Genomic DNA, 27,987 nt, shown 5'->3' with positions numbered 1-27,987 from the left:
TGTTTTGGTTCTAGTCGCTCGCCGTCCTTTCTAGACTTGGTCGTTGGGAAGCTTCTCCTTCCTGCTTTCCTTTCCCATTCCCTTTCCCTTACCCAGCCTCTGTCCTCCTTCCCTCCTTCCCTCCTGCCTGCCTACCCTCTTCCTACTGACGCTCCGGGTCCGGGCCATTTTCCGGGCCGGGCACACTTAAGGTGCACGGTCCCGGGGTCCAGTATATGACCTGCTGTCTTGCTCCCCCTCGCTTCCCCCGCCCCATGTGGCTGCGGGGCTGCGGCGGCGCTGCCCATTATGGCCCGGAAAGCAGTTAGCAGGAAGCGGAAAGCGCCAGCCTCGCCGGGAGCTGGGAGTGACGCTCGGGGCCCGCAGGTGAGGGATGAGAGGCTGGGGCTCGGGTGATGAGGCGGAGGCACCCAGAGGGGACTAGGATTCGCAAATCAGGGAACCAGAACCAGACCCAAGGTCTGTAGTCGGGGAGGAGACGGTGGAGAGCGGAGTGCGGAGTCCCGGCCTATACAGTCAGGGCTGGGCCATTAAGAGTTCACTGGAGAGCATATAGGCCGGGGTGAGGACCTAAAGGGGAACTTAAAGATGGTCTATATTCTGCGGAAGACCTGCAGCCGGGAATGGGACTTGAGGAAAAACTAGAATGGGCTTTGGAGGAAGGAAGTCGAGGAGAATCGGGAACAAAACGTCCCAGAAGATAGGGGAAGGGAGAGTGAAGCCCCCTTAACAAGGGCCCCGGGAGGCAGGGATGATTACGTTGCTAATACAGGAAGTAATCTCGCTATGGATACCCAAGCCCTGAGCTGTCAACTTGGACCCCTAGAACAAACAGCAGTTCCCAGATATAATCCCTATATCGCCCTCTTTGGAAGGGAAGACCTTGTTTGACACGTACTCGGACTCTGATTTCCCGTCCTCCCACTCCGTTGGTGTTTGATTTTCGAATTCTACAACTGCCTGGAGCGCGGGCCTCGTGACATAGGGGCGGCCATTGGTCGTGCATCCTGGAAGACCTGGGACCCTAAATCTGACTCCTTGGGTTGCATCCTTCATGCTCCACAGGGAGTACAGGCTGAGAAGGGGAAGGGGCTGGATAGAGATGTAGCCCAGGCCTGTGGTAATCATTCAGCCCCTCACTCCCTTCCCTAAAAAAGGATGACTTTAGGGAATCTGTATCTTTAAATCCTAAAAGGCCTAGTAAACTTTTTGTCCTCTTCTCTGCCTCCATTCCCTTGTCTTTTCATTCCTTCTCAGGTTTGACTATGGAGCAGCATCTTTTCAGTGTTGGAAGAGTTAAACTGGACTGTCTGGGTTGAGATTCCTGTTCTTGTATTTCTCTTGCATGTTCTTGTATTTCACTTTGCCAGACGATGTATATCCTGCAGGATGAGTTCTTGGTGAATTCTCTAATACAGTAGGATCCCTTGTTCTGAAGGAAGGAAGATAGCCAAAGCCCTGATTTCTAATATTGCTTTCCACAGTTTGGCTGGGATCACTCCCTTCACAAAAGGAAAAGACTCCCCCCAGTGAAGAGATCCTTAGTGTACTACCTGAAGAACCGAGAAGTCAGGCTACAGAGTGAAACCAGCTACTCTCGTGTGTTGTATGGTTATGCAGCACAGCAACTTCCCAGTCTCCTGAAGGAGAAAGAGTTTCACCTTGGGACCCTTAATAAAGTATTTGCATCTCAGTGGCTGAATCATAGGCAGGTGGTGTGTGGCACAAAATGCAACACGGTAAGTGCCTGGGGGGATGTGACTTTATCCAAGGCCTGGGATATATGACTCCACATGCTTTAGAACCTCTCATTGCTGGTTTTTCCCCATCAGTTTCTCTTGGGAGTAGATTGCTTTACTCTCCTTTCTATTTTCTTCTGTCTCTTGGTGATTTCTTCCTCTCTCTCTCTTCTGCTTCTTTTCCCACTTCTACGTTTCAGATAAATCTTTCAAGGAGCCTTTCTGTAGGTACTTGCCATACAGGTATGCCACTGCTTCTAGAGTTTTTTTTGACTTTTTGATTTTTTATGTTGCTTTTTAAGTCAGAGGACTCAAGAGAAAAATGTAGGAAAGAGACCTGAGAGGAAAGATTGAGCATCATTCAGGATACATGGTAGTGAAAACCTAGGTGTTAGCTGTTAACCTAAAAGCATATGTAGAAGTATTTAAAATAGTACTTAGCAAATTTCACTTTTAGGGAATAGAATCTAAAGATGTACTATTATAAGAATGGGCAGGGAGGTGTGTCTGATGGTATCTTTCAGGATGTATATGTTTGCTCTTTGCAAAGTAGTCTCCTTGAAAAGGATTCAGAACAGAAAAATTAAGTAGGTGGGTATTTTTACATACAATGACTTAGAAGACAGTTATAAGTGAATGAAGGGAAAATTTATCAGCAAGCTGTATAACCAGCACAATTATAGGCATGGATAAAATAAGTCTATCTATGATTGGATATGATGGATACGATTGGAACAGAAAGGTACAAACAGCTTGATGTCAGGAATGGCAAGTGAAAAGAGGTGGGGCCTAGAGGTGGGAAATGATCCTGAATGAAGGGTGAGAAAAGATCAGATGAGGCATAGCCTTTCTCTCCATATTCACCTCATTCTGTGTGAATAGACAAATAATGTCATAATGGCTGGGTAAATTTACCCTGGTTAGAAACATCTGGGATGATTCAGAACAAAGATGGTTGCTGTAGATCAAGAAAGTCTTAAGTACTAAGAGAAGTGTATGTTTATAAAGGGCATAGGCAAAAATTTAAACATGAGGGTTTTTTGTTGTTTTTTAGATTTTATTTATTTTTAGAGAGATAGGGAGGGAGGGAGAGAAACATTGATGGTTGTCTCTCGTATTGCCTCTCATATTTGGTCCCCTCCGAGGACCAAACCCACAACCCCAGGCACATGCTCTGATGGAATTGAATTGGCAACTTTCGCTTTGCGTGACGATGACCAACCAACTGAGTCATAGGGGTCAAGACTAAATGTGAGTTTTAAGGAAGGAAATATTACCATGGTGGTTGGGGCCAAGCTTTCATTTCCTTTTCTGTTGAAGGCTTTTTGTCATAGAGAAGCCTTTCAAAACTAAGTAGTGGCGGGAAGCCTCTATAGAACTTCATTTTTCTAGTCTCTGAGGCTGCCTCTCCCAGTTTAAGGGAACTGTCATCATTGTCACTTGGAGTAGAAAGAGTCTTATTTGGAGGAATTCATTCCACTCCCCACACATACCATTATAATGTTTTGCTCAGCAACTGTTGCTGAATTATAAATTAAAGTAGTCATCATAGTCTCCTGCTTTTGGCATTTATTATTTTGAAGGTGAGAATAATATTAAGTAATAATTTAACCTACTGTTAATACTACCTCTTTCTTTCTGTGTCCTCATGACCTTAAACAGGAGCCTGTTTTCTTTCTATAGTTAGTGGGGGTTTTTTTGTTTGTTTTTTTAAGATTTTATTTATTTTTAGAGAGAGGGGAAGAGAGAGAGAGAAACATCAGTGTGTGGTTGCCTCTCCCATGCCCCCAACTGGTGACCTGTCCCGCAACCCAGGCATGTGCCCTGAATGGAAATCAAACTGGTGACCCTTTGGGTTGCAGGCCAGCACTCAATCCACTGAGCCACACCAGCTTTGTTGTTGTTGTTTTTGCTTAGCTTCCAGAAGCCAAGTAGGGAATCAGGAAGACTGCTGTTCTCTGAACTTCGTGACATTTGGCAAATGATTCCCTTAGCTGTGCCCTTGTTTTCCTATCTCTAGAATGGGAGTGGTAATATTGAGTGCTGAGAAGGTGGCTGTGGACATCTTGGGAAATAATTCAAGGGACCAATATCTTACTCAAAAATAATATTAGTTATAATGAATCCAAAGCCTTTTCCAATGTTCTTGGCACTCCTTGGGACTTTCCTTAATTCGAAAGAAAGAAAACTTACTTGGATAATATGTAAAGATTTTAGGGGAGGAGGAGTTCATGTTGGATTCTCCAGGGTAAGTTAAGTTGGGCTTCATACATCAGAGTGGAGGGTCAGAGGTTCAATTCCTGGTCAGGGCACATGAGGGAGGTGGCTGATCAATGTTTCTCTTCCTCTCTTTCTCCCTTCCCTCTCTAAAAATAAATAAAATCTTTAAAAACAAAACAAAACACCTGTATGCTAAATAGCCATGTCATTTGCAAGTTAACTGGGTTGGGGCTCTAATATTGAAATCTCTGCTGAGTCAGTGGGTCATCCTCTGGTAAAAGTAGCAGACATTTTGTAAGCTTTCCTGTAGCTTATTTCCTGGGGTGGAATTCGCCCTATGCTGTGGGCTGACACTCAAACTGGAAGGCCGGTAAACAGGAATAACAGCAAAGATGGCTGGCCTATGTTTTAGTCTTTAATAAAATTAGTATGGTCATATTTTTTACTAAATTATTTAAAGATGAAATGGTAGTATAATTTTAATGGGAACATAGATCTGAGAACCAGGATGGGTAGGTATATTTTCCTGGTTTAGGGTTGCAAACTAGATTGTGTATAAAGCCAGACAGAAAAGCTAAACTAATGAGAGAAGCTTGCCAGGCACAAGACAGAAGTAGTGGAGATTGCAAAGAACCAGAGAAGGAATTTTTGGCTCCAGCCAGCTGTTGCCATGTAGCAGTTTGGGCCTAGCATTAATAGATTTCTTTTTGAAGAGAACCTGGAAGTCTGTATTTTTATGGGGAAAGTGTCAACCATTTATGAGGATTTTTTTTTTTTTTTTTAAGAGTACATTTATTAAAGCTGGGGACAGTGAAACAAGGAAGGGCTTAGGCTAGAAGAAGCAAGAGGAGATCTAGGCGAGGCTGCTTTGGCTCCCTGGAAATGTCATTGGGAAGAAATGAGCCTAGGCAGGGCTTCTTTGGTTCGCTGAGAAGAGAAAAGGGGGCCTTCGAGACAGGTTCAGGGGGTTAGCCCAGGAGAAGCTGCTGCTGCCCATTGGTTCCCTGGTTGCAAGGCCTCATGGGGTTTGTTAGAGTTCAGGAAATGCACATGCGTTGGAGAGGAAGAGGGGGGAAGAGGAAAGGAAAGGTGTGGGTGTGCTCCCAGGAAGGGGAGTGCTTTAAGGAATGTTGGGAATCTGGTGTGACAAGAGCTTTGTATATCTAGAAGAGAGTTGTGAGATTATGTATGGTTGGAAAGGCGATTAGGATCAAATTGTGGAAGCCCTTGAATGTCAAGCTAAGATTTTATTCTGTGAGGAATGGAGAGACAAGGATTTTTAAGCAGCGAGTAACATCATTGGAGTAATGGTTTTAGGGAAGAGAATCAGTTGCCTCTCACACACCCCCAGCTGGGGGCCTAGCCTGCAATCCAGACATGTGCCCCAACTGGGAATTGAACCTGTGACCTTACAGTTTGCGAGCTGGTGCTCAATCCACTGAGCCACACCAGCCAGGGTGAGGAATTTAATTTTAGACACGAACTCTTATTTCCCATTTACTGATGCCTTCCAGCCAAAGACTACCAGGGACTTAAATACAGTTGCTCATTGCCACTAGTGAGAACCTACACCATAGGGAACCATGGGACCTCTCAGTAAGAGGGTTTTAGAAAGGTTTTACAAAGATGATTTGGGGAAACACTTTAGGAAATGGGAATTTCATAGGAAAATTAAAAAAAAATTTTTTATTGTATTTTTTCTCATTACCATTTAGTTCCCTTATACTCCCCCTGCCCTGCAATCACCACTTGTCCATGTCCATGGGTCCTTTTTTCTTTTTGTTTAATTCCGCCACCACTTAACCTCCCCTACCCCGCTTAGTTGTCATCCTGCTCTTCTCTAAGTCTGTCTCTATTTTGCTTGATTTTTCAGTTTTTTCATTGAGCCCATATATGAGTGAAATCATATGGTAGCTGTCTTTCTTTGAGTGGTTTATTTCACCTAGTATAATGTCCTTCAAGTCCGTCCATGCTGTCGCAAAGGATAAATTTTCTTCTTATTTTTACAGCTGAGTAACATGCCATTGTGTAAATGACCCGTAATTGTTTTATCTGAAAATTTCTTTTTAAAAAAAATTTTTACTTATTGACTTTAGAGGGAAAAGGAAACATGCATTTGTTGTTCCACTTACTTACGTATTCATTGGTTGATTCTTGCCCTGACCAGGGGTGGAATTCACAACCTTGGTGTATCAGAACCACCCTCTAACCAATGGAGCTACCGGCGAGGGCCTTACAAAAAAATTTCTTGGTAAATTATTTTTACCAAGACACCAACAAGGGTGAGCTGATAGTACCAAGCTGGATGTCAGGGCTGTTTTTCTCCTCACCATCTCCCAGAAGTATACTGCTGACTTTACAGATAGACATAGTAGATCTTGATGGAGCAAATGAGTTTGGGCTGCAGTTTGCTGCCAGATGAGAGGAGGAGGAACTTTGAAGAGCCTAATTCCAGGGGTGGGATGGGGTAGAATGGTAGATACCAGGGTTGAGAGAATAGCTATAAAATTACATCCCTGAGTTTACATATTTAGATTCCTGAAATCATAGAAGAAGAATATGAAACTCAATTTGAGACACAATGAAACAAAACATGGTGAAGTGTGGGAGCTTTGCTCTGATGAAATTTTTTATTTATTCCCCCTTATTTTACTATTTTATTTTCCCAAAGGGATTACAGTCTCTTAGAAAATACCTTAAAATGCCTTCAGAATTCCTTGGACTCTGTCAGATGTACAGCTCAGGTTAACAGTATGCTTATCTGTATGATCTTTCTATCTTTTGTAATTAGGATAGTTACCTGCTAGTTGGCCATTTTTTTTTCTTCTTCAAGAGAGGGAGAGAAACATCAATGTGTGGTTGCCTCGCATGTGACCCCCAACTGAGACGTAGCCAGCAACCCAGGCATGTGCCCTGACTGAGAATCTAACGGGCGACCCTTTGGTTCGCAGGCCGACGCTCCATCCACTGAGCCACACCAGCAAGGGCTATTTAGCCATTTTTTAAATGGCATGTGGTTATCCTCTATCTAGTAAGAAATGTTCATGTTCAGATTTATCCCAGAGTTAGTCTTCATCTTATTTTCAGAATATTTTACTCTTTTGAGGGAAATTTTTAGATATGGAAGTGATAGAATTGCTATGTTGGCAGATTCATTCTGCTGGGGCCCGTATGTCAAAGTGTTTTTAGATTGGAAATACTTCATAAATTTTAATGTTCTATGCAGAGTTAACTGATGTTACCAGGCTTTACGAAAAGGAGCAGTAGGAATAAGTTCATGCCTCTCATATATGAATGTGCTAGAGTTGGCTGCCCCTTTCTGACTTGTCTTCATCCTGGGAAGGCCTTGCTTGGGCTAGGACAGGTGTGGGCCCCAGGAATCCTGTTTCCTGTAGTATGTTACAGACTTTAGGTCACTCTCTGTGTGTGAGAAAATTAATGATAAGAATGTTAGGGCCTGAGCAGCAATCCTATGGAGGAATTCAAGAACTTCTTTAGGACAGCTTTCCACAACAATAATGATGGTATTTTGATGGTTTCTTCCTCGTCTGGAACTTCGCCTCTTATTGCTGTATATTTCATATTCCTGGCCTCTGCTTTGTAGATGCCAGCAATACTCCCACTCCCTCATTTGCACCCTCAGTTATTGTGACAGTCAGGCATGCGCACATATGCATGTAGGTACCATGCATGCATTTGCAAACATTATGCCTCCAGTTGACAACCACTGCAGAGACTGAGATGGGCAATTTTTCTCGTAAGTGATCTAAGCCCTTTGTTTCAGGTTTAGTCTGTTTGATGCTTGGGACATTGGAAAGTGTACAGAGGAGGAACATTGACTCCTGTGCTCAAGGTTTTTTTCCAGCTGTGTCATTGATGGGCCTTACAATCAGAGTAAGAGATCTTTACTTCTTCTCAAGCTGACATATGGACGTCTTTCTATTGGAATGGGAGCAGTGGCTAGGTCTGATTCAATGTGAGAGTTAGACAAATAGTTTTTCCTGGTGATAGCTAGGAGTATGACTTTTCTGCCTGACCCTTAAGTAGGGGACTGTTCATATGTTTGTTTCTTGGTCTAGGAGGTAAAAGTAAGAAACTGATCCAAAATTGGCAGCTGGGTTCAATCCAGGATTGTGGTTGGGCTTCCTAATTTGGCTGCAATTGTACTTGAATGACCTTATTTGCATTTGTATCTGCGGAGGTCACCAGTCCCTCTCATACTTCAGGTGGGGTTGTTCTCATCAGGACACTTATTAAATGTGAAAGGAGTTGGAGTAATGTTTCTGCATCTCATTGGCTATAATGTAGTGGGACAGCTTTGTAATTTATGTTCACATTTATTAAATCCATAAGCATTTATTGAACATTAATTGAACCTTCCTGTGTATAGCAAGACATTACCTTGTGTGGGATTATAGTGACATAAAAACAACCCCTCCCCCTCGCAAAAAAAACCTGTGCATGTGCCTGTGGACACACACATGCAAATCCTAGACAGAGCTGGAAGGGACTTTAAGGATACTATAATCCTAACTATTGAGCTCCATTTCTTGTTTTATAGTTGAGGAAACAGATACAAAGGAGAAAAGTGAATTTGCCTGGCATTTTATAATGATAGGTGCAGAATTAACTTTGGACCCTGATTTTTCTTATTCCTTATCAGAATTCTTTATATTATATGTAATACCCCTAAAGGCAGAGGACAACTCAGTGAGTGGACATTACTGAGCAACTGTGAAATATCTTCGAAGTTCCAAGAATATCTTAAATATTCTTGTGCATTTTCCATTTCATACTATATATTCATAATTCTCTTAATATAAAATACTGTTATGGGGAGGGTGGACATCTTCATTTCTGATTAATGTTCCAGGAAGATGAGGTACCAGTTCTTCCTGTAAAAAAGCATAAGACCACACCATGTATAATACATGGGTCCTAATCTTATCTTAGCTGGGACATCATACATAACTCCATGCAAAGTTTGTCACAACATAGATGCCTCATTAGTAGTTCCAACCAGGAATGCTCCTATAGTAGGAAGTCATTCATAAGTTTAGAGTATTTAGAGAGGATTTCCTAGAGGAGGAAGGGGCTTCAGCTGATGGAAAGGAAACAGGGGTGTCCATTCCATAGCAGAGTCGGGGACTTACAAAGAATGTTGAGGAACTCTGAATAGACCCATTTGGCTGATGCAGAGCAGAAACTACAGAGAAAGAGACTGACTCAGTCACTGGGGAGTTGGATGGTAAGGCTAACTAAATCTCCCTGGGGTAATTTTTTTTTCTTTTCCCTTTGGTTCATGTCTAGCCTTTAATAATGAATAATCATGTTAATCACTGTTCTTATCTGGAGAATTCAGTCACATGCTTTGGCACCTTGGCTCTGGTGAATTGTACACATATAAGAGTCAACCACTGAAGGCATGAATAAGTGGAACAATAAGTCAGTGTTTCTCTCTCTCAAAATGAATAAATTAAAAAATTGTTTTTAAAAAGGAAGTGCAATTTGTAAATTATGGGAAATTTTATTTAATTTCATTATAAAAGGAATGTAGAAAATACTTTTCCTTGTACAAATTAAACAAAGTAAAAACCAGTTTTAAAGCCCTTGGCTGCTGTGGCTCAGTGGATTGAGGATTGGCCTACAAGCCAAGTGTCGCTGGTTCAATTCCCAGGCAGGGCACATGACTAGGTTGCATGCCAGGTCCCCAGTTGGGGGCGCAAGTGAGAGGCAACCACACAGTGATGTTTCTCCCCCTCTCTTTCTCCTTTCTCCTCTCTAAAAATAAATAAATAAGCAAATAATTTAAAAAAAACAGTTTTAATAATGATGTGGTGGAACAATCTATATATTGCCTCAAAAACTTTTTTTGAGAGTAATTTGCATTATGCTTCAGAAGCCTGGTACATCTTGGTGGTACTTATTTGCTGCATGAAGGGCCTAAAAATATTATATCTTTTGACTTAATATTTTCAGACTAGAAATTTATCCAAAGGAAAAGTCTTTTTTAACAAGATAATTACTGAAAGCTATTTTATCTAAATGCTAACGATCAAATACTTGAGTAATTTATGGTAAATCAAATGTTCTTGATATTATACAGATATTAACATAATTATGAAGACTAATACCATACAAAGCATTTGATAAATATAATGAGATAAAATTGTATCTCTGCTGGTTATAATGCACAGTTATACATGCATGTTGTTAAGGGCTAAACAGAAACTTGACAGATGAAAACATTTGAAAAGAGAAGATTATGAGTGATCTTTCTTGCATTTTTAAAATTTCTGTTATTGCTGATAAAGTATCAATCAACTCTGATTTTTTAAAAATGTTACTTCAGCTAGATACACCTTGTTTTTTCTTAGCCTAAAGCAATGGTGAAAGTGGCCTTGACCAGTTGCCCTTCATTACTTGTCTTATTTACTGATAAAAATTGAACATAGTTATGTATTATACTTCTTCTCTGGGGAGGGTGAGTAATGTAGGGGCTTGAAAATACAGTGATGGGATATACAGCAAATGGAGTTTCCCTTCTTAGTCACAGAAATTTTTTGGATTTCAAAGTAGCACCGAGAGAGAGATCTTGCTTCTCAGTGGGCAAATACACAACCATGTTGTCCTTATGTATTTGTGCTATAATGCTCAGGAAGTAAGAATGTGGCTTTACTCAGTCTCCTGTGGTGTTTCACTAGTTTAAAATTGCTGATTGGAATTAAAACTGTTCACCTGTCATTGTTTCCTTATCACAAATTCCTAAAATTGAAATTGCAGAGTTTATCCCTTTTTTAATTTTTGATATGTATTGTCTGGCCATTTTCTGTTGTGTTTCTTGGTCTTGGCTCTCTGTTTTGCTCCTCCCCATATTCTAAGTTTGGAATAGGGAATGGAATCCTCTTTGATTTTGATTATCTTTTCTTTTCCCAACTTTCAGTAAACTTAGGCTGCCCACTTGCCTTATACTGTCTGACTCAGTATAGTTTACCTTGATGTCTGGGTAACCTATGTGGATTTGCTCTCCTTTCTCCATTAGGCTCCATCTAAAACACTCTTGAGTTTTAGAAATTTTGTGAGCGCTTGCATGTTATTAAGCCACCTTGATCTTTCTGTGTATGAACATTTGCATGTGTCTACATACACATTCATGCATGCAGAGATGTACTTGGTAGTCTTCCTGATTGTAAGGCCTTTGCTTTCTTTCCCCCTCCGTTCTGGAATGTAAATTGCAGGGAGCCACTGAGCCTCAAGTTTACCTTGCCATGCAGCTAGTTTCTGGCAGGTATCCCAGTAGGGTAATGTGGAGTAACCCCATTCTGGGAAGTGTTACGGGAACTGCGTGAAGCCTTTACCCCTTGTCAGAGAGCTTGGGGAGGCATTTCGAAGGAAAAGGGCTTTGTCATTCCTATGCAAGGATGAGGTGAGGTTGGGTGTAAACTCTTGGTTTCCTATGCCCTCTGCAGACCTGTTAATCAGTTTTTCCATCACCTTGTATCAAATATTTTTCATCCAGTGTAGAAGCTTTTATACCCTGCAAAACTAACAAACATGAGAATAGTATATTACTATTAGCTGTCACTTGTTAAGCACCTATTCTGTGCTGAGCCCTGTGCTAGACACTTTGTATTTTATTTAATCTCTTAGCAACCCTATGAGAAAATAATATTATTCAGGTTTTATGTATCACAAGATTCAGAAAGGTTAAGTGACTTGCCCAAGATCATACAGCTACTAGGTAAAGAATTTGGAATTCAAAGCTAGAACTTTTCTAACTCTAAAACTGCAGAAGTTGGACTTTAGACTTTCTTGGGTATTAATAAATGAAACCTTTTTGTCTCACCCTTTCTAAATGGTAGCAGTGGAGAGAATGGCAAAGGAATTGGCTAAAATAATTATTAAAAGTTTTAGCCAGTCCTCAAAAACCACAGGAGAAACTGAGATCTTTGCAGATTGCAAGTTACTTTACTCTGTGTCTTATCATTGCCCTCAGTATGCAGAGCCAATTCTCTTCCCATCAGTGCTTCTCAAACTTCAGCAGACAAGGAGATCTTGGGAAACTCCAGATTCTGATTTAGATCTATGGCAGAGCCTGAGATTCTTTGATTCTAAGAAGCTCCCAAGTGCTCCTTTGAGTAATAAGGCTTTCTAAATCAGTGATTGTCAAGCCTGGTCAGTAAATAGTCTCCTGGAGATCCTTAGGAAAAAGTCAGTTTTATTGACTTCAAACTCAGTAATTTCTAAATGGAGGAGGGTCAGAATAGGTCCTGCGAATTGTTCTTATAGTTTTTTTAAAAAAGAAAATTCCCCACCCTGGCTGGGTGGCTCAATTGTTTACAGTGTCATCCGTACACCAAAAGGTTACGGGTCAACCCCTGGTTGGAGCACATACCAGGGTTGGGGGTTCAATCTCCATTCGGGGTGCATATGGGAGGCAACTGATCAATGCCTCTCTCTCTCCTTCTCTCCCTCTCTCCCTCTTCCTCTGCCTCCCTTCCTCTCCCTCCCTGTCCTCCTAAGCCCCCCTTCTTCTCTCTCTCAATAAACATAACCTTGAGTGAGGATTTTTTTTTAAAGAAAGAAAATTCCCCAGTTATTATAATAGTCAGTTTGGGAATTATTGATCTAGCAGCTAACATGATATGGTTGCATTGTCCCACACAACACAAAGCTGTAAGTGGACGGTTCATTTTGCTTCATTAAACACTTGTTAGTTAGAGGTTATTTCTTTAAAAGGGTAAGAAACCTTTTCTTTTTTTAGAAGGGCTAGTTCACAGACCCCAAGAGCAGGAAGTATCCCTGGATCTTAGAAGGAAACAACTAGGAATTAGAAAACCGCTAAGGAACCGAGGATGGCCATACTTCCTCTCTTCTGTTTTCTTTTCTCTGTGGAATGGCTTTGATAGAAAATGATCACCCAGGCAATCTACTGCCACCAACCAGCTCCACATTTCTGAGAGAATTTGAATGAGATAGTCTAATCTAGCCTTGACTGGTTTCCACTGAGCCAGGAGGCCACCCCCGGACAGTGCAGTGATCTGGAGACCACAGCTACAGGGCCCCATTCTGAGTGCAGGGATGTGAGGGCCCCTAACATCACTGGGCAGAACTCCTGAAAAGTGGCTAATGCACGTTCCTACTATGTAGCTTTGCATTGTCAGGGCAGAATTATACAACCAAACAGATAAATTCCCTGCTTTTAGAATTGGGATGGCCTTATTAGCTTCATAGGAAAGAGAGAGAAGATTTAAAATCAGTATAATGTGGTCTAAATTGTGGGTAGAGGGCTATCCTGGGAGCCTACAAGAGAGGAACTTAATGAGCCTGTGCATTTAGGGAATATTCAGAGAGAACATGCCTGACCTGAATCATGAAAGATAAATACATGTTGACCAGGTAGAGGAAAGAGTAGGAGAAAGCATTTTTGGCACATTGTGAACAGCATGAGCATGAAACAAAAAATATATATTTCATTGAAAATTTTTGTATGAATAATTATTAATAAGCAGTTATTTCTAGAGCATAAGGTCCATGGCAGAATGTGAAGCTAGAGAGATAGGTAGGGGGTCAGACTGAGGAGAATCTTTTTTTCCTCACCTGAGGATTATCCTTATTGATATTTTTAGAGAAGAAAGAGAAAGAGGGAAACATCCATGTAAGAAACATCTATTAGTTGCGTCCTGTAAGTGCCCCAACTAGGGATGGAACCTGCAACCTAGGTATGTGCCCTGACTGGGAATTGGACCCTCAACCTTTTTTAGTGTACAGGACAATGCTCTAACTAACTGAGCCACCCGGCAGGACAAGATTGAGGAGAATCATGATGCCATGCTAAGGAGCTTGGATTTAGGTAAAGGGGAACGGTTGGCTGTTTTTTTAGTTGACACAGGAGGATTCCCATTTTTATGACAATGATTGATTATAGTATGGAGAAGAGTTTTGATGGTGGTCTTGTCTGGAAGCACAGAGACTAGTTGCAGTTGTCTGGAGGAGAGGTAGTGAGCAAGGATGGAAAGGAGGAACCAACTGTAAGATTATTTAGGAGACAGATTTGGCAGGACTGGATCAGGTGATGGAATGAGGGAGAAAGAGAAGTCTAGGATAAATCCTAGGCTTGGGTAACTGGGTGAATTGTGGCATTAGATGAAATGAACAATTTGGGGAGGAGGAAGATTGTTTATTTTGGACACATTGAGTTTAAAAAGCCTGTGGAACACATCAGCAATGGTGCAAATTAGGCAGGGGGGCTGCCTTAAGGGCTTACATTACAGATTAGGGGTGGTTGTCCTCCCCATTCCACCTCCTTTGTAAAATTTTTCCTCAGTCTTTTTTACCTGGCACTCTTGTTCCAGATACTCCCCCTTTCCTTCATATATATATATATATTTTTTTAATTAATTAATTTTTTTTTCCATCTTCACCTGAGAATATGCTCATTGATGTTAGAGAGAAGGGAAAGGAGAAATAAGGAAACATTGACGTGAGAGAAACATTGACGAGTCATCTCTCGTTTGGGCCCCAACCAGGAATTAAACCCACAATCGTTGGCTTACGGGACAATGCTCCAACCACCTGAGCCATACCGGTCAAGGCTCATTTATTTATTTATTTATTTGGATTTTATTTATTTATTTTTAGAGAGAGCGGAAGGAAGGGAGAAAGAGAGGGAGAGAAACACCTATATGCTTGTGATACATAGATTGGTTGCCTCTGACACACCTCTAACAGGGTATGTACCCTGACCAGGAATTGAACTGGCGACCTCTCGGTTCGCAGGCTGGCACTCAGTCCACTGAGCCACACCATCCAGGGCTCCTTTTTATATTTATTTTAAGTTTAAGGCTTACCTAGTTTCTCCTTTCACAAATCATCTGTGCAAGCAGTGGGTTACTTTATACAAAGATTTGATGTGGTTCAGCTTTGCCACAAGAATTGCTAATAGGACTCTGGGTGGTGTGGCTCAGTGAATTGAGCACTGGCCTGAAAACCAAAGGGTCGCTGGTTTGATTCCCAGCCAGGGCACATGCCTGGGTTGCGGGCCAGGTCCCCAGCTGGGGATACGCAAGATGTTTCTCTCCCTCTCTCCCTGTCTTCCCTGCTCTCTAAAAATAAACAAAATCTTTAAAAAAAAAAAAAAAGAATTGCTGATAGAATTTTAAGTCAACTTCCTAGACCATAAGGTATATGAGGGCAGAGATTATTTCTTATTCATAGTTACAGTCCCAGCACCTAGAATAGTATTTGGCATTTAATTGGTGCTGAGTGAAGGAGTGATACATTAAATCACATAAAGTGTTGAACAGCAGGCTCTCTGAATGCCTTCTCTAAGACTGACCTTTTCCATAAAACATTTCTCTGAGTTGAATCTTGGAGAGGGAAAGGGTTAGATTGGTAAAGGAGTGGAGAAGAGCATTTCAGGTAGAAACAGCAGCATGAGCAAAGGCATGGAGCCATAGCACAGAATGGTGTGTGTGTGATAGAAGCAGTGAGATATTAATAACTCTTACCTTGTCATAAGTCTCAGGTCACTCCAGCAAACGTAATAACATTTATAAGGTACGTTTAATAGTGGTTGTGATGTGTTCTGGGAATTGTGTTTTGTTTCTAAGTTTCTATGCATGTATAGATAAGAATTTGATAACTAAAATATGCCCAACTGGCAGTAAACCTTTAGTCAGTTTATTTAGGTCCATAGTTTAATGCAAGTTCTCTTCGAAGCTGTCTTTGGATCCCAAGCAAAATTTACTGCTTCCTAATCTGTTCATGTAGCATATTATACTTATCTCTGTTATATTTTCTTATTTTTATGTTTCATTTGACTAGTAGCCCTGCCCATGCCTTTAATAATTCCCAATATCTAGCACGTAGTGGGCATTAATTAAATGTTTGATGTATAATAAAGTTAATGGATATTTGTACTCAGGGTCAGCCACATTAAAAGAGAACATATTTAGCTTATGTCGTTTTTCTTCTTAAAGCTTTTTGTAGTGGATGTCCAGACAAGCCAGATTACCAAGATTCCCATTTTGAAGGACCGGGAGCCTGGAGGTATAACTCAGCAGGGCTGTGGTATTCATGCCATCGAGCTAAACCCTTCTAGAACACTTTTAGCCACTGGAGGAGACAACCCCAACAGTCTGGCCATCTACCGACTGCCTACACTAGATCCTGTGTGTGTAGGAGATGTAAGTTTCCCCAGTAATTGTAGTTAGAGGTAGCCCTGTTTTTCAGTAGAGCTGGGTAGGTCACATGGACCCTCCTCCCACAAGCTCTCTGGGATGGGATAGTTTTCTGTAGATTTCTGCTGACTCGGGGCATGGGGGTGAGGTGTGGGGGTGGAGATTTCAGAAATGGGGACTGGACTCCCCATAGGGAGCATCAGATATATTGACAGAGAGTATTTCTTTGATGAAGGGTCGAGCAGCGTACCTCAAGGGTCAGCAGCAGTGGGTTAGTGTTTAAGTCTAGTTTCTACACATATCCTATTGCCCATAGTCTGAGAGCAAAGTTTATTAAATCATTCAGCAACTATTTATTGAGCCTTCTGTGGCCGCTAATTATTTTATTTATTTATTCATTTTATTTTAATTTTTTAATATATATACTTAAGATTTTATTTATCTTTTGAGATGGGAAGGCAGGGAGAGAAAGGGAAAGAAACATCAATATGTGGTTGCCTCTCATGTGCCCGCAAGGGGACCTGGCCCACAACCCAGGCATGTGCTCTGACTGGGAATCGAAGCAGTGACCCTTTGGTTCTCAGGCTGGCACTCAATCCACTGAGCCAACCAGCCGGGCTTAGGCATTATTTTAGACACTTGGGACCCAGCAGTGGATAAAATAGATAAAGCCCCTATCCCCTTGAAGCTTGCATTCTAGTGAAGGGAGACAATATATAAACCGTATAAACCAATAAATACAGCAGTATGTCAGAGTTGATAAGTGCCATGGAGAAGAGTAAAGGGAGGCTAAAGCAATAGAAAGTATGTAGAGAATGCTATTTCAGAAGATAGCCTCACTGATAAGAAAGACATTTGAGCAGGAAGACCTAAAGGAAATGAGGGTGCAAACCATGTTGATGTCTGGAGGAAGAGAGTCCAGACAGAAGGAACAGGAAAGAGGTCATTTATAGCTTTATTCCAGGAAGCAAGGGAGAGAGTATATGATGAGGTTGGAGGGATTAGAGGTGAGTGATTATATGTAGAAGCCCCAAATAAGACATCCAGAGATAGAAGGCCACAGATGTGTGTCTATCAGACATGCTTATTTTCCATAGGAATGCCAGTTTCATTCCAGCTTTGAGCTCCTTAAGACAGACATTAAAGATTGTGGGATCATGCCCTGTCGGTTGAAATCTCCAGAGATCAGAGTTGTAATTTTTACAAAGATATTTTCAGCAAGACTTGTATGCTTTTCAAAAGTGTGCATTGTAATCCTTATTTTACTAATTTCCTTTTTCTTCCCTCTCTTATCTGTCATTCCTTCCTCTCCAAGGATGGACACAAAGACTGGATCTTTTCTATTGCATGGATCAATGACACTATGGCTGTGTCTGGTAAGATTGCCTTTTTGTGGGGAGTTTTGGTGTGGCGGGGAGGGAGGAAAGCTAGAAATTCAAAAGGGATAGTAATGTGAATGAAAATAGCCCAGTAAACAGACAACCAGGGGTCAGGAGATCTTGTTTCTAATATTGGCTCTTTCTCTCATGTACCATGTGACCTTGGATAAGTCATTTCCCCTGTGTATTCTTGATCTAGAAAATGGAGGTACCAGCATACTTCATTTATTATTCATACTCTGCTGTGTTCCAGAAAAGCATGTGTGATGGCATATTAGCCTAATGTTTTTGTGGACTTCATTAAAGTAATGGCTGGTAATATGTTTTGGAAAAGTTGATTGCTTTATAAAGTATTAGGAGAAATTATTTTCTATACAACTAAGTATATAACATTGTTTTTTATTGATAAAAGCTGTACATTATTTTTTTCCCAGTGGTAAGAATAGCCAGGGGAAAAAAATATGGAAATGAGTGTAGAGAAAATAACCTAGAGATACTCAAATACTTTCTGGATACCCACAGTAGCCTAGGAGGTAGGCTGAGAGTGCAAACCATTTTTACTGTGTACTCATATGTAAAAATATAATCCCCCTTTCCAGATTCCCAAGTAAAAATAATCTTATTAGTTACTCAAGTAGGTACTTCACATATGTTATCTCATAGAATCCTCTGAAAAGTACTGAAGGGTTTACATTATTGCCTCATTTCACAAATGAGAAAATTTAGATTCTGAGAGGTATTACTGTAACTTGCCAAAGCCACTCAAATTGTGAGAGATGGAGTTAGGATCTGAATCCAGGTCTGATTTCAAAGCCCATACTGAAAACTGTTACTAATAAAGCTAGGGGAGCATAAATACTTCTTTAGATTCTTTTTTTTTTTTTTTAAAGGTTTTAGTTATTTGTTTTTAGAGTGAGGGGAAGGAGGGAGGAAGGGAGAGAAACATCGATTGATTGTCCCTCACATGCTCCCAACTGGGCACCTGGCCCGCAACTCAGGCACGTGCCCTGACCGGGAATTTTGCAGGCTAGTACTCAATCCACTGAGCCACCCCTGCCAGGACTCTTCTTTGGATTCTTTGCAAGCAATAAAAAGCAGCCAGGAGGGAAAATGAATCTAATGAATAAGCACATACTCAGCAGTGGTTTAGAAGTTTTCAGATTCCCTGTTATTTGTCTCCCCAAGGAATGAGAGGGCAGAGGCTGTCATGTCACCTCTGCAGGGACTGTTCTCATGTCAGTAACCTGCACTAATTTTGGTTGTTGTCATCCGGGACTTGTCTTTATTCGGGATCCTCCCATCTCTTCTTTCAGATACCCTGCCAGTGTCCTATGTTTTCAGCTGATAACTCTCCCAAGTATACATTTTTTGAACAATAACAGCCTCTGATGTTAGAGACCTGAATTTGAATCCTGGTCCTACCACTTATTAACATTATGAACTTGAGGAAGTTTCTTAAGCTTTTTTAGAGAGGCCCGAGTTTCCTCATCTGTAACATGGATAATGATAATATAAACTTTAGAGGGTCACTGGGAAGGTTACATGAGATAATGCATAGTGGCTACCATATTGAAAATGTTTAGTACTTATTAACCAGTGCTCATGTTCAAATGTGATGATTAGCATCAACCCCTGAACATTCCACCTCATAATTTGTATATTTAAACTCATCATCACCCTTTCAAGACTCCCCACCACCACATTGATATATATTAGTGAATGCTCCCTCCTTTTACCCAGCTGCACAGCCAGAGAACTAAGACTCATCTTAGGCTCTTTAGTCTCCTTAGAGTACTGAGCCATGTTGATACTATTTTCTAAAATATCTCTATATCCATTAATTTCTTTTATATCTTCTCTACTCATGTGCTCATGTATCTTTTGAGGTACCCAAGAGTCTTTCTATGAGGTCTGTCTAGAAAGAGTCCAGCCATTGTTAATATAACGAAAACTGTTTGCACGATATTGATTTAACCTGGCAGTCAAGGAGAGGGGACTGGAATGTGCATGCATGAATAATGATGTCTTCATTGCATTAGTCAGTGGGGACGGTAGATGCCATTGAGTGTGACCATTGCATTCAAAATGATTAAATGAGTACAGCAATGAATTTGCATCACAGACTATTTGGATGATTCAAAAAGCTTTTGGGGACAATGCAATGAGTGCAGGACAAATAAAAATGTGCCATAGATGCTTCAAAGATGGCTGAGAATCTGTTGAAAGTGATCCACATTCTGGAAGGCCTGAAACAAGCAGAACACCTGAGAATGTTGGGCGTGTATGGGCTGCAGTCAACAAAGATTGGTGACTGACAGTGCCCCTTCTAGTGAGAACTAGAAGCTGATCTGGGGATTCCAAAAACTACTGTCTTGAGATTTTGACACAGCATCTTGGCATGAAACATGTTGTGCAAAATTTGTTCTACAGCTTCTGCCAGAGCAGAAGGAACATCGTGCTGCAGGTGCTAATGACTTGATTTAAACTGCTATCAATGAACCAGGTTTCCTTAAGAAGGTCGTAACTGGAAATGAATCATGAGTCTATGGCTATGATCTGGAAATGAAAGCCTAGTCATCCCAATGGAAGTTGCCTGGTTCTCATGCCTGAAGAAGGCACGGCAAAGTTGCAGCATGATCAAGACCATGTTAACAGTGTTTTTTGATTGGGAAGTTTCCTACTTTGAAGGAGACTGAGGCATTGTTGTCCTGTGTACAATGTTTCTTGTGTCTTGTATCTTTTTCAATAAGTGCCTGTCTTTTTCATACGACATGGCTGGATAGTTTTTGGACAGACCTCATATATTTTCTTTCTGCTTTTAGTTGTCTCCTCCAGTTTAGTCTTCAAGTTGCTGCCAAATTCTTTGTAATTTCTTCTTACTGTAAAAGTAATACACATAAGAAATTTTAAATCCTTACCTGAGAATACATTTATTGATTTTAGAGAGAGAGGAAGAGAAAGAGAGATTCCCATACACACCCCAACCAGGGATCAAACCTGCAACCCAGGTGCGTGCCCTGACTGGGAATCAAACTTGTCACCTGATGTATGGGACAACGCTCCTACCAACTGAGTCACTCAGCCAGGGCAAGAAATTTTTAAAATATAGATAAATAAATAAAAAGAAATAAGAATTAGTTAGCCCTGGCTGGCGTGGCTCAGTGAATTGAGCACTGGCCTGTGAACCAAAGGGTCACCAATTTGATTCCCAATCAGGGCACATGCCTGGGTTAAGGGCCAGGTCCCCAGCTGGGGGCAGCCAATCACTGTATCTCTCATATAGTGATGTTTCTCTCCCTCCCTTTCTCCCTTCCTCTCTTTCTAAATGTAAATAAATAAAATTAAAAACTTTAAAAAAAGGACATATATATATAGAATTCCTTTTCCTCATAGGAGGATACATTTTTATTGATTTTAGAGACAGGAAGGGAAAGAGAGAGAAACATTGATTGGCTGCCTCCTGTAGGCATCCTTACTGGGGATCAAACTTGCAACCCAGGTATGAGCCCTGACCAGATACAGAACCCACCAGCTTGGTGTACGGGATGATGATACTCCAACCAACTGAGCAACCCAACCAGGGTTTAAAGGTTATATTTTAACTCCTAGACCTTAATTGAATCATCCCCTTGGTGTAGCTATTAAAATGCATATTGTTCTGTTTTGGGGTGGGCCATCTGACTAAGCTTCAGCATATATGAGGATGATGCACAAAGAGCTAGTCTGAACAAGCCTATTTTGTCTTCTGTGGGAATGTCCTGTGGAGAGTTGGGTATGTCTGACATTTGTGGTCTTCTTGACCTGCAGGCTCACGTGATGGCTCTATGGGACTTTGGGAGGTGACAGATGATGTGTTGACCAGAAGTGATTCAAGGCACAGTGTGTCACAGGTCCCTGTGTATGCTCACATCACTCACAAGGCCTTAAAGGACATCCCCAAGGAAGACACAAACCCTGACAATTGCAAGGTCCGTGCTCTGGCCTTCAACAACAAGAACAAGGTATGAGCTTGCCAAAAGTTCCCTTAAGCCTATACTCTTGTTTCAACTTCTTGGCTTATGTCTTAGAAGATGCACTTCCCTTCTCCTCCCTCAAGTCAGTGCCTGCTGCATAGCTCAGTTCTGAGCCAATAGTGTACCTCTTGAAGGCTAAGGGATGTTGATGATAAATTATAACAGATTTAAAAAACTCACCCTTTGTGTGAGCTCTGCCATATTTCTCTGGATGGTCCATATTTGTGAGCCAGCCTTTCAGAGTCCCCAGGGCCACTCTGATTTGACTGTCTCATATTTGCATATGCCTTTGCAGGGGCTCTATTTTGGGTGTTATTTTCATATGTGCCTCTGAACAGTAACTATTTTTTCTTTGGTATTCAGTTTATTTTCATTCTTCACTGCCTCTTCTCAACACTACCACCAGATCTTATCTAATCATTAAGTTAGAGCTCCTGAAACTGGGATATTAAGTAGTGTTGAGATGGAGACCCAGAGTCAGAAGAGGAAAAAAGCTTCTTCCAAAATCTGAATCAGGTCACAATTTGAAGGGTAGTTCCCTTAGCCTTTTATCTCCCTTTGATATTTGTGGCTTAAGGATAGACTTCTCTCTCCTTAGACCCTCCACTTATAAAAGCTCTTATGCTGAGACGTACAAAACTATCCTTCATGTGTGTGCTCTATTCCATCAGTAAGGGTGTCATGGGAATGACTGCATAGTTACAGGCTTTTTGAACCATAGGTATCTATGTTATTGCTAGAAACTGGACTGACTTCTTGGATTCTCTCAAGAAGCAGTATCAATTTAATAAGCTGTCCAGCTACATTCCATAGGGTGATAATGAGATGATACTCTGTGGCATCCCTGCTGGAGTCATCATGGTATAAGAATGAAGAGTGGGAGGACCTGATCTTCAATGTCTTTCCCTGCTTACTGTTGTATATTAGTTGCTACAGATTGGAATATAACCTGTCTTTCATCGCTCTTGTAGGAATTGGGAGCAGTATCTCTGGATGGCTACTTTCATCTCTGGAAGGCTGAAAATACTCTGTCTAAGGTGTGATAAACATGACTTAGTTTTACCTAGAAATTCACCTTATGGTTAAAATACTTTTAATTGTCCCTGAGTCTTTTCCTTCTTGTCTGAAGCATCAGTGCTCCAAGGGTCTGGGCATGCGATTCCATGGCGCATGAAATCCTGAGTTTGTCATGCCTCTCTTACAAGTGTAACCCTGGCTGGGTAGCTAAGTTGGTTAGAGCATTGTCCCAGTACACCAAGGTTGTGGGTTTGATCCTCAATAAGGGCACATACAAAAAGCAACCAATGAATGCATAAATAACTTATCAATCTCTCTCTCTCTCTCTCTCTCTCCCTCTCTCCCTCTCTCCCTCTCTCCCCATGCCCCCTTAAAAAGTCTTGCCCTGGCTGGTGTGGCTCAGTGGAGTGAGCACCAGCCTACGAACCACAAGGTTGCCAGTTTGATTCTGGTCAGGGCACATGGCTGAATTGTGTAGGCCAGGTCCCCTGTTGGGGGTGTGTGAAAAGCAACCGATTAATGTTTCTCTCGCACATGGATGTTTTTCTCCCTCTTTTTCCCTCCCTTCCCGTATCTCTGAAAATAAATAAATCTTAAAAAAAAAAAAAAAAGTCTATAAAAGAGCTATGCCCTCCTTGGGGCACACCCACTCAAAAATCTCCTTTTTGAGTGAATTTTTTTAAAAAATTTATTTTAAAAAAGATTTTATTTATTTTTAGAGAGAGGGGAAGGGAGGAAGAAAGGGAGGGAGAGAAATATCAACGTGTGGTTGCCTCTTATGGGTCCCCAACTGGGGAACTGGCCTACAACCCAGGCATGTGCCCTGACTGGGAATCAAACCAGCAACCCTTTGACTCGCAGACCAACACTCAATCCACTGAGCCATACCAGCCAGGGCATGAGTGAATTTTCTTTCTCCTAAACTCTAAGAGTCCCCACGAGACTTGCAACCAGGGGAGCAATGGGCAGTGGCAGCTCATCCTGGGCTAACCCTCTGAGCCTGTCTCCAAGGCCCCCTTTTCCCTCTGACTTCCCAGTGAGTATATAGCAGTCCTGCCTTGGCTCACTTCTTTCCCGTAACGTTTCTAGACAGCCAACGCAGCTCTGCCTAGGCTCTCTCCTGTTGCTTCTTCTGTCCTAAGCCCTTCCTTGTTTCATTGTCCCCAATTTTAATAAATGTACTCTCATAATCAAAGGGAAAAAAAGCTTTAAGAGAGATCAGAGAGGACACTTCTTTCCCATTGCAAGGGCTTACTGAGAGGCTCCTTTAACAAGCAGTGCCCCAATCCACAATGCATTTAAACATTTGCTTATGGATTGTTGACTGGCATGTTGTGAGTGCAGGAAAACCTAAATGTTAGGAACCACTGGCAACTGAAGATAATTAAACTAAGATTAGTCATCTCTGAAATAATCATGTAAGGTAATGAGAATATGGATTTAATTTATAATATTTGCAAGCAATTTTTGCATAAAGTGAAGCCTACCTTTGGACCATGTGCCCTCTTCTAGTCCTGGAGGCCTTTGCTGCTTGTTACTTCTGTGATAAGCTCTTTCTCAAGAGGAATCAGAGCCTCAGGAATTATTCATTTATGCCACAGTGGCCTTTGAACACCACTTGCTTGTTGCCTTACATACAGTAGTCACCCACTGGGAATTGGCAGAATAGCTAGGATCTAGGGTTGAGAATGACTAGAGTTACTTGGGGTTGAGCCAGTCCCATGAGTGAGGAGTACAGTCCCCGTGCGATCGGCAAGTTAGGCTGAGGGGAGCCAGAATTGAGTCCCTTCGTCTGAAGAGCAGTGAGAAAGAAGGGCGGTGGCTCTTCTGGCAGAGAAAACAGAGTGGGACCTCGGTTGTAGTGCCCTGGGGTTTTCCTGGGAAACAACCTGCAGTTTTTGGCCTTTCTCTCTGCTTCTGATTATTTAATTCCAGCTTGACCTTTTCCCCTAACCAATCCTATTCAGTACCTAGATCTTATTGTTTATTACAGTCACCCTCTCTTTCTCTTACACACCTAGTTGTGAAGCAGGGTGTTATTTCCTTAATTGGGGCTTGTCTTTTTGTCTCTGAATTTGTGTCCTTGTATATGAGGGAAAGCCCAGAGGTAGGTGTCTCAGAACAGTGCCCTGCCCTGTGCTCTCTGGTAATGCCATGGATGCATTTCTTTTCTTTGTGTTTTCAGCTCCTCTCCACCAAACTGCCATATTGCCGTGAGAATGTGTGTCTGGCCTATGGTAGTGAGTGGTCAGTATATGCAGTGGGCTCCCAAGCTCATGTCTCCTTCTTGGATCCACGGCAGCCATCATACAACATTAAGTCTGTTTGCTCCAGGGAGCGAGGCAGTGGTAAGAGTCCCCATATTTTGACTTGTTTTCAGTTAAGATGCTCACATTTCAGAACAGAGAGAAGAATGTGTGTAATGAGAGTAGTAAGGGAAAGAATAAACAGGCTTTATTGGAATGATACCTGCAATGAACAGTTTTGAGAGATTTTGGTCACTGTTACAGGAGTAAGTTTTATATCTCATAAGGAAATAGATTCCACAAATGTTATTCCTCAGCTTTTGTGTGCCAAGATACATCTTCATATCCCATACATTTACTTGATCCACAGATGATTTTCCTTGTGACCCAGAGTGGTTAGGTGACTTGCTACAAGTTCACACTGTGAGAAATAGTACTTCTCTGGGTGCTTCAGTTTTAGGTTGTTTGCCACCCTTATAACACACTTAGTACCAGATAAAGACCTCTTACAGTGCCTCAGTAGTGGTTTTAAGTCAAATATAAGCAAGTCTTTATGTAATGATTTGTAAATATGCATATCACCCTCAGTTTCAGTATAGGTTGGAAACATATAATGCAGAAGAGCTTAGAGTTACGAATAGTGACTCCAGAGCGAGTCTAGGGGAGGCAAGGAGGTACAGGGCTCACTTATGGTCTTAGGCCAAAAGCATCTTGGGCATCATCAGGTGTCTGGCCTTTCTCTGAGGTTTATAGGAAGGTTCCTGTTGGGTATATGGATGGCAGTATGGCATCAGGGTTCTCTGGCTTTTGCATGAGTTATCCCTGCAATGGGAAAGGCGCACTGGGCTACCATATAACCCGGTGTCAGAGAAATTCAGGCTAGAAGACTGTCAAGTGTATGCTCTCCCTGCTCATTGCCCTTTCCTTTTCTCTCTCAGGGATCCGGTCAGTGAGCTTCTATGAGCACATCATTACTGTGGGCACAGGGCAGGGCTCCCTGCTGTTCTATGACATCCGAGCTCAGAGATTCCTGGAAGAGAGGCTCTCAGCTTGTTATGGGTCCAAGCCCAGACTAGCAGGGGATAATCTGAAACTAACTACTGGCAAAGGCTGGCTGGTGAGTAAGCCCCTGCCCAGCATGCTTACTGGACAGTGCCAGAAAAACCTTTGTCTTTGCTCTATACCCATCCATTGCCACTCCCACTGACACACCACTACCCACATAATTTTTCGCTAGTGAGAAGCACTCCTTGGACCAGAGGCACTTTCACTTGATTTTGCTTCTGTGTTGGCTTATCCGTGGGAAAACAGACCCAGTAAGACACACTAGTTAACATAGGGTGTCCCCTCCAGGTGATAATAGAGCAGGAAGCAGAAGGAACCTCCTGCTGGGGTCGCCAGTGAACTATTAAAGAGTTTGGTTCCAGGTGTCCTGAGAAGACCTTTGGTTTGTAACAGCAATAATTCAGCCTACTCAGTCCCTCCCTAATATTCAGTTGGAAAAATGAGACCCCTATCCATGGCCTGGTAGCTTAATTGGTTAGAGCATTGTCCTGGTATGCCAAGGTTGTAAGTTTAATCCCCAGTCAGGGCACATACAAGAAGCAACCAATAAATGCATAAATAAGTGGAACAACAAATCAATATTTCTGTCTTTTTCTAAAATCGATTAAAAAACAAAAAAACGAGGCCCCTATTCACATTAGCATTTATCTCCTGACATCAGGTTTTTGGTACAGGACCCTCTTCTCTTAAAAAGACTAGAAAGTATTCCTGTCCCTCCTTCCCATCTCTGTCCCATGGCCTAAAAGTGCTAACAGTCTCTCTCTCTCACTTTCCATAGAATCATGATGAAACCTGGAGGAATTACTTTTCGGACATTGATTTCTTCCCCAATGCTGTTTACACCCACTGCTACGACTCATCCGGAACAAAACTCTTTGTGGCAGGGGGTCCCCTCCCTTCAGGGCTCCATGGAAACTATGCTGGGCTCTGGAATTAATGACAACTAACTCTCCCAAAATGCAGAGATTTACACTAACTTCCATCCTCCGTTTCCTTGTTTTTCTTTTGATTTTTTTTCCAATTGTGTGAGGCCCTCATGTCTTAGTGGGAACACCAGAGTTTGCCTATAGTTTAGGCTCTTGACGAAAAGAAGTTCTATATAGAAATCTGAAGGTTTTGTTTGTTTTTTTCCCCTTTTTCCCCTTTTGGTAATCAGAATTTTACTATGTTTTTTTCTTTCTGGCTTCTCAACCAAACGTTTTTAATCCTATTTATATTTTTTCAAGTGACACACACTTTCTTCTCTGGTTTCTTTAGGCTCACATAGTCATTCTCATCCTTACTTCACTCTTGAGAGGTAGGGCTCTTTTACAATTATGTGGTTGCTGTCAGACTTTCTGTGAAAGTTTGGGGGCTGTGTGTGCATTGTGTGTGTGTGTGTGTGTGAACTCGTGTATCTGTAAGTACTGTGTGTTACTGAAATTACCGGGAGTAAGGATTACTTGTAATTTAAATATTTATAAAAGAAACAACTTTACCCACAGAGTCCAGCTTTGGGACTGGTCTTTATCTTGTTTTTTAAAGTCTAATAACACTGATTATGGAAAGTAAAACCAGAAAGAAAAATCACTAGGAAAACCTTTTGAATTAGATTGCAGACTTCCTGGGGACTCTTGTGCCAGGATTCCAAAGTGATCCATCCCCTACCTGTCTTCCCATCTGTGTTTCCCCCAGGTGACAATACTTCTGTTTATGTGTCACTTCCACTTCAACTTCCTGCCCACTTAGCCAGTGGCTGCTCCCCTAAAACATCAGTCTCCATCCAAATACAGCGCTGGAAGCTGTAGGCAGCTTGGTAGAACTTGATAAAGAGGACTGTCACCCCACCCTCCCCTCAAACAAGACCTGATCAAGTATCTTGGGCCTGGAGCTGGGGGCCTCAAGTCAGCTAAGATTAACATATTCAGTTCCCTTGGCTTTGGGGAGAAACTTCTTTGCCTTTCTTCTAGTCTCTGCAATGGGTTTTGCTTTTGTTTTTTAAATTGGGTTCAGTCCAGGAGGGTTGGGGTGAATAGGGCTTTTATCTGTGTGTAGAGTGCTTCATGTGTGGAACGTTTGTTTTCTTAATACAGTGGGGCTGGAGTTGAAGGCACCTCTCCCACTCTATTGGCTCAGCCATGGGATGG

At 41.8% G+C, this 27,987-nt stretch overlaps 1 protein-coding gene across 3 annotated transcripts; it reads left to right on the top strand.

The window, feature by feature from the left end:
- DCAF12 (DDB1 and CUL4 associated factor 12) lies at nucleotides 1–26,843 on the top strand. 3 transcript variants are annotated; one of them, XM_090274293.1, is made up of 9 exons: nucleotides 1–366; nucleotides 1,485–1,739; nucleotides 15,941–16,147; nucleotides 17,457–17,517; nucleotides 21,328–21,521; nucleotides 22,505–22,570; nucleotides 24,736–24,898; nucleotides 25,735–25,913; nucleotides 26,640–26,843. In XM_090274293.1, the coding sequence occupies exons 1-9, from the start codon at nucleotides 289–291 to the stop codon at nucleotides 26,796–26,798; spliced, it is 1,362 nt and encodes a 453-aa protein (XP_090130419.1). In that variant the 5' UTR covers nucleotides 1–288; the 3' UTR covers nucleotides 26,799–26,843. The 3 variants fall into 3 exon arrangements, with proteins under 3 accessions (XP_090130419.1, XP_090130421.1, XP_090130420.1); XM_090274294.1 differs by lacking the exon at nucleotides 1–366 and adding an exon at nucleotides 7,744–7,853 and having other exon boundaries at nucleotides 1,682–1,739; XM_090274295.1 differs by lacking the exon at nucleotides 1,485–1,739.
- Nucleotides 26,844–27,987: the final 1,144 nt, after the last annotated feature.

The sequence above is a fragment of the Furipterus horrens genome, unplaced genomic scaffold (genome assembly GCF_987537825.1).
Source record: "Furipterus horrens unplaced genomic scaffold, mFurHor1.1.pri manual_scaffold_4, whole genome shotgun sequence".
In the NCBI taxonomy this organism is placed as follows: Eukaryota; Metazoa; Chordata; class Mammalia; order Chiroptera; family Furipteridae; genus Furipterus; species Furipterus horrens.
Note: the sequence above shows the minus strand (reverse complement) of the source record. Positions and strands in the feature narration are given on the sequence as shown.